The sequence below is a fragment of the Lycium barbarum genome, chromosome 2 (assembly GCF_019175385.1).
Source record: "Lycium barbarum isolate Lr01 chromosome 2, ASM1917538v2, whole genome shotgun sequence".
NCBI classification, from domain to species: Eukaryota; Viridiplantae; Streptophyta; class Magnoliopsida; order Solanales; family Solanaceae; genus Lycium; species Lycium barbarum.
In genome coordinates, this window is record NC_083338.1 from 44,686,700 (window position 1) to 44,694,077 (window position 7,378).

The 7,378-nt window shown below is 36.4% G+C and overlaps 1 protein-coding gene across 1 annotated transcript; it reads left to right on the forward strand.

The window, feature by feature from the left end:
- Positions 1-3,851: 3,851 nt before the first annotated feature.
- Positions 3,852-6,258, forward strand: LOC132620113 (vinorine synthase-like). The gene is made up of 2 exons (XM_060334819.1): positions 3,852-4,528; positions 5,150-6,258. The coding sequence occupies exons 1-2, from the start codon at positions 4,051-4,053 to the stop codon at positions 6,010-6,012; spliced, it is 1,341 nt and encodes a 446-aa protein (XP_060190802.1). The 5' UTR covers positions 3,852-4,050; the 3' UTR covers positions 6,013-6,258.
- Positions 6,259-7,378: the final 1,120 nt, after the last annotated feature.

Consider the following 7,378-nt stretch of genomic DNA (forward strand, 5'->3'; position numbering starts at 1 on the left):
TTGCACACTACTACCTCTTTAATGTGATCACATTTTTAGAAATTTAATACTCCTTCTGTCTCAATTCATGTGGCACAGTTCAAATTTCGAAAGTCAAATATGTCACGACCCAGCCTCGTGGGCCGCGACTGGCACCCTACTTGGGTACCCAGACCAAATTACATATTCATTGCCAAATCCAAACTTATTTCAGAATTCATAAAAGTCATATCAAACATAGTTTATATCAAAATATGTCTTAAGCGGTCGCACAAATCAAAATGTCATATCGGATCCAAACTGATTGGCGGAATAGACATCGCCGGTCAAAAATGCAAATATAAGCATAAGGGCCATTCAGGGCCATCAAAACAAACGGACCGCTTTAAGACCAGAAAACAAAATCAGACAAACATATATAGGGCCCTCGCCCCACATATATGACTACAGGCCTCTACGAACTCAAAACAAAGACATATGGCGAGACAGGGCCCCGCCGTACCCAAATAGTCAAATGTACAGAATATACATAGCAAAAGGGAGTCTGTACCAAAAGTGGACTCCGAGTCAAGGAGGAGTACTCCGAAGTAGCAAAGAGTGAAGCCTACAGTGGAGGATCACCAATATCTGCACCTGCGGGCATGAAACGCAACCCCCGAAGAAAGGGGGTCAGTACGAAATATGTACTGAGTATGTAAAGCACGGAGTACAGAAATATGGATCAAAACTGAAAGCAAATCAGATAACAAAGTGGAGTACAAATCGGGATGTCAAAATCCGTATCAAAATCATATACGTATACATAATGCAAACGAAATCATGCAAACGCTTAAGAACGTGGTCGCCACTCCGACGCTGGCGCCACACACAGCATAACACCAGAAGGTTTCAAATCTCCGTATCTCCGAACACAAACACAAACATAGGTGAGCGTATCGCATCACGAGCCATATCACAGCATAACTCCAAACGGAACCCGGCCCTATGGCGAAGCCTCGGGAACCGTAACACAGCATACGGCCGAATTATCGTAAGGCGCACGAATCATAACCGGCCCGGGAACCGGTGAACGAAGTCATAATAAGGCACGAGCGGAGTCGTGAGCAAACAAATGCAAATCATACTTCAAAATAGTCTTTCAAAACATAATAGTTTTACAAATCGTTCCATAGCACAAAATAAGCGAATACTTAGTCGATACAAAGATCCGTTTCACAAAAGTTTCCAAAATGGTACGTATGGCTCAAAACGTAACTTAGCATATCATAATATTCCAAATATATCTCATAGGAGGGAGTTCCAAAATCGAAAGTATCATATCAAACTTTATTCACAAAGATAGCCCAATAAGACAAATAGGGCGTCTCGGGGTTAGCGGGCCCACCTCGAGTCAAATTGAGGTGGCGAACATAATTTACGAACATTTAGGGGCCAAAAGGTCATACATAATCATTTCTAAGTTACCCGACCACATTTCGATAGGTTTCGAACGATTGGTGGCATCCTAGCCAAAATAGAGCCCTTAGGCTTCAATTGAATTGAATGAATAGTAACTTTTCTGTGGATCGGGTTTCGAGGAGCAGAAATGCTCCGGAAGTTCCAATATTCGCCTATCACACTAAGACATGCCAAATGAAGGAGTGGGAAGCTTTACATACCTTACAGACGTCGTATGCTCTCCCAAAAGTCAAGTCCCGTTTCGTCTGAAATCTGCAAATGGTCAAAGTTACCAATTGAGATTCTTAGGCTTAAAAATGCCATTAACTTCATTTTTGTCTACCGAAATTTCGGCAGCATTTCCCCTATAAATCTAACCCCCCCGAGACTTAGCTCGGCTCAAAATACATCAACAACAACAGCCCACACATCATCAAACAACACAAATCATATTCAAACCATACTAACTTCAAAATTCTACCTTATTACATAAGTTGGCAACTTTTCATTCAAGCTTCAAAATTCCAAATCTATATCCACATTATTGTATTCATTCAATCATTCAAGATTATTCAATCACATCCCAAATATATTCCAAACCATATACGAAAGTTCCCGAAATTCATTATTTTCCATATTTCATTCAAAACATCAAAAGTCACGACGAACATTCTAACTTGCGTCGCTTCATTCCGAATTCCTTAACATCAACCATAAATCATATTTAAGGTCTTTAGCACCCTAGATATACAATGATATACACAAATATACTAAAGGTGTATACTTTCCGATAACGTTCCGAAATCATTTTCCAATGCCCAATCAATTCATTAACTAATCATTTACGTCCTAAATGTCACAACGACGCTACGAACCAACTAAACAAGATCAATTCACACTTATTTCTCCTTCTTAAAGGCACACGACCACTTTGCAAAATATACACACACCCACGGCTTCATTCATACATCAAAGTTACGGGATTCTCGTCTATTCTCAATCCTTAACATATTCATATCAATTCCATAACATTAAAGTGTAAGAATTCTCACCTTTTCTTGAAACCCCGACTTGTCGCAAACGTAGTTCTTGTGCCAAACTAATTATACCCCGTTGAAGAGGGTCTCGAGCACTTCACAACTATGGGAAGAACAAGAATTTTTTATCAACAACAAAGCTTGGAAATTTTTCTTTCTCTTTTTCTTTAGCTTCGGCCGAACCCCTTTTTTTTGTGGTGTTCTTGAATTTGTTTTAATCTTGATAACTCTAAGTGTGTACTTCATATATATCCATATAGGAGTCATGTGCATAGCACATGACTCTTTAAAAGTGGGCTTGGACCATTCTATGGCCGGCCACTTTAAGTTTTGGGCCTCAAATTTTTGTGTTATATTTTCTTGGCCCAATTCATAAAACGTCCCGTTTTGTAATTCCCGAAACTAATTTCCGAAATTCCAAATTTACCCTCGGCCTTCCCCGATGTCTTAACATTAATGCTTCCATAATCAACATAGTCATATTCACTAAAATCAAAATATTTCCTTATAACACACAAATCTTAATTATTTCTCGATTTCCAATTATACAAAAACACGGAACATAACAAAATAGTTAAATTTTGACCGTGAATTCGGGCATGAATTTATGAATTTTTTGAAATAAAATTTACAATTCTGGACATTAGATAAAAAGTACAATAAGTCACAATAATTGAAAATTCAAAATATTTAAGAGATATATGAAAAAATTACTCTCAAAGAAAGACTTGTTTAAATCTCGAAATTCGAAAGGTGTCACATTAATTAATACAGAGGAAGTATATTGGTAGGATTACCCAGCTCTTTATCACTCCATTTGGTTAAGACGTCATTATGAATATGATTTATTTCGGATTAGATGATTTGGAAAGTTGATTCAAATAAATATTTCTCTGGTATCCTATGTCAATAAAAGTCGAAAAAAGATACCAAAATAAGGGCGCATCAGACTACCAAATCAATAAAGTATAAATTCAATTTCAGGAATTCGAAAGGGTGCAAAATAAGTTTATTAAAGAAAGGGAAAAAAACTCAAATATGTCATCGAACTATCTGAAATGGCTCATCCATATCACTCGCTAATAGTCGAGTTCATTTATGTCATCGCCGTTATGATACATTTGGTTCATTCGTGCCACTAACAACTAATAGAGCCCTACTACTATCAGATTTTGTCACGTGACATTATCTAAACCCTTCATTACTTACCAACCCCACCCCTTTTTACAAGTGGCATATATGAGCCATTTCGTTAAGTTCAGTGGCATATTTGAGCCTTTTTCCAATTTCTTATAATACATGACTCTCTTGGACGACAACACTAACTTATGTCATAAATATAAATTCTGCCATTATACCTAACAAAAGGTTGGTTAAAGCGCTGTCGTGTATATCAAATTTATAGAGTTAGCATTATCAATTTCTTTTGTTCCACCAATTCATACCAGATGATATAAGTTTCTTTGTTAAAAGGAAAAACCAAAATTCCTACAAGTTGATTCTAGGTGGAAGGTGGCCAAAACACAAGTAGACACAATACTACACTATATAAATAGGAAAAGCATAATAATCACAAGAAAATTGAAAGTTATTGAGAATGTCAAGTAGAAAATTTGAGAAAGTTTGTAGGGAGCTCATTAGACCTATTTCTCCCACTTCCAATCACTTGAGATGCTTCCAATTCTCTCTTTTGGATCAAATGACACGACCCACATCTGTTCACTTTGCTCTATTTTATCCTCCTCCTCCTACTACTACTCCATGTGGGGGTGATCAATCCTATTCCTACGAGCAAGCAAGGGCAGTCAATTCATCAAGATTACTTGTTTTGAAGAAATCTTTGTGTGAAACTCTGGCTAGCTTTTATCCTTTTGCAGGACGAATTAAGGACAACTCAATTGAATGCAATGACGATGGTGTACCCTTCTACGAGGCTTTCGCCCATAAGTATCGATTGAAAGACCTTCTTAGACAGCCCCATGTGGATATACAAATTCTCCCCACAGTTGATGATCAAGAGGGGTCAATAGTCCATATCCCACTACTTGTTCAAGTCACCTTGTTTGAGTGTGGAGGTATTATTGAATTGTGTGATTATTTTATTTAAAAATTTAAGTGGTTAGAGAGAATATGATTTTATTTATTTAATTATATCTTCTCCTTTACATGTGCGCGGGAGAATTGGATTTGTGGTCTTTTACAAATTTTATTTAGTTTTATGACTTTTTTTAATTTTTATTTTATTTTTTACACATAAGAGATATGAAAAAATACATAAGAGATTTGAAAAGCCTAATTCTTTTTTGTGTGTCAAACATGTAGAAATTTCCTTTATAGTATGGGTGACACTGACTAGTGGCAGGGCCAGAAAATTCTTACAAGCGGACTTCAGAAAATTCTTACAAGGGGACTTGAGAAAATATTAGAGTTTTCTTTTCTTATGTCGAGGGGATTCAATAGTTCATAAATGACAAAAAAAAATATTTTTTTCCTATTTGCGCATTACAATTTTATGGCAAAGAGGATTTAGTTGAACTTCTTGCCTCATTTTAGCTCCGCCATTGGCGGGGACATTTTGAACACATGACCTCTGCTTACTTTGACACCACTTCGAATTGTGTGTGCATCTGCTCTAACAGTTTTAAGTCTCTAAAAAGAGCATAATTTTTATTTAATTAATTGTATATCTTCAACAGGTATAACTATTGGTATACGTGCTTCTCACAAAATCGCCGACCTTTCCACGTTGTGCACTCTCATCAATGCTTGGGCAGTCACTGCTCGAGGTAGCCCTAATTGCGTGGACGTACCAGAATTTGTTGCTGCTGCAAAATTCTTACCACATCCTATTCCTCATGTTTCTCCAGACTCGTCTAATATGATTGAATTATTCAAACCCTTTCTTGATAATCAACGTGTAACTAAAATTTTTGTCTTTGATGCATCTACTATAGTATCACTCAAGTCTAAGGTCGACTGGAGTTTTGTACCAACACCTACACGCGTCGAAGTCGTGTCAGCTACGATATGGAAATGTTTCATGATAGCTTCAGCATGCACAAGAACATCATCATACTTGATGTACAACGTAAATATACGAAAGCGACTTGTCCCTCCCTTGCCAAATCATTGTGTGGGAAATGTCGTTGCAACGACCACGACATGCAAAGGCGAGAACGATGGCTCCGACTTAGCCACCTTGGTCACTTGTATTAGAAAAGGATTATCCGATTTGATTTTAAAATATGTGGATAAATCAAGACAATATGAGGCAATCTTGGCCATTCCCCGGGACAGTATAAAGCTAGGAATAGAATTTCTCGAAAAAAAGATACAGTTATTTATTAATAGCTGGTGCGTCTACCAATTTTATGAAGTTGATTTTGGTTGGGGCAAACCTTCATGGGTTAGTCCTGTTGAACAACCAATAAAAAATTTGATTCTATTGTTGGATTCTAGAGATGGTGGAATAGACGCATATGTATGCTTGTCGGAGAAAGAGATGGCAGCGTTTGAGCATGAGCTAGTTGACCTGCTAGCAATTGGATCTGCCAAATAATTGGATCTACTTTTGTTTTATTTGTCGTTTTTATTCTGACACTGATTACTGTCACTTAACAATAAATGACTTATGAGAGGAAACAAAAATGATTATGTGATATTCTATAGTATAGACTATAAGTGTACAAGAGTGCAAGAAAAATTGGAGCTATGGATGGGAGATGGATTTGGGGATTCATGTGGCCGATGTCAATACTTTGGGGCTATAGGTTCTTCTTGTTATTGTTTTGGATAAAGTTTGAAAAAAAACTAACATATTTATCTACTTGAGTATTTAAATTTAAATTCTCAAGTCAATTGCATATTGTCAATTCTTTGCAGCCGTTCTTGTGTTGTGAATTTTTCTATTTTTTCCAATACAACTATGACTGATATATTGATCGTCCAAGGGAATGAAAAAGAAAGGGAAAAGGGTCAAAATACTTTCAACTATTAAAAATTAACAACGGGAAAAGGGTCAAAATACCCTTCAACTATTAAAAATTAACAACATTTGCCCTCCATTTAGAGTTTGGCATAACCATGCCCCTGTCATTAGAAACATGGGTTAAATAGGCCCTTATTTTTAACAGAATTTAATGGAATTACTTGGAAGATTAATTAGGTTTAATTAGCCGATTGGAAGGCAATTATGGACCTTCACTCATACTGTAAGTGCAAATTTGGTCCAAGTGGGTTTCTCTATTTTTCTGATCCACAAATCCTAGCATTAGCATAGTCTTTTTTTTTAAATCTCTGAGGCGATATTTGAGGATAATCAACCTTCATTCGCTGCCAAATTAATACTTCTATTTGTAATTTAAATTAAGATTTTCTCTTCAATAGGTTAAAGACTCTGTTTTCAGTGTTGTTATTGTGTGTTAGAATGTTACTACCGTAAACTACTGATAAAAGATATTTTATTTATATGTTTTCTATTCTTTGTCTCCACAATGAGTGAGATATGGTAGTTGTGATTTTATCAGAACTATATGCAAAAATTAAAGGTAAATGTAATACTTTCTCATACTAGTAGACTATTCCTTTTACATGGATAAGAGTTTTTACCTGCTTCATCTATGACTCTATTTCAGAACAAACTTAAAAATAATTTCTTAGTTTCTTTTAGGTTAATTCATTTGGACCAAACATGCCCTTACAGTACGCGTGAGGCCCATAATTTCTCCCCAATGGAAAATCTGGTTAACTAATGGGTAATGGGCAATTCGCAGAATTGCCCTTCTTTTGGGGTGGTCTTTAAATTTTGCCCTTCGGCTAAATTCATGGGTTCCAGTTTTGAACCTCCACACAGTCAAAATTTAAAAAAAAAAATCGCAAGACAGAGTTTAAATTTCGCTATGCCCCCACCAGCATACACTGTGAAG

Excerpts from the sequence above, each read along its gene's own strand:
- LOC132620113 (XM_060334819.1), top strand. The coding sequence starts at position 4,051 with ATGTCAAGTAGAAAATTTGAGAAAGTTTGTAGGGAGCTCATTAGACCT. Across the intron at positions 4,529-5,149 it reads CACCTTGTTTGAGTGTGGAG|GTATAACTATTGGTATACGT; the intron begins GTATTATTGAAT and ends TATCTTCAACAG.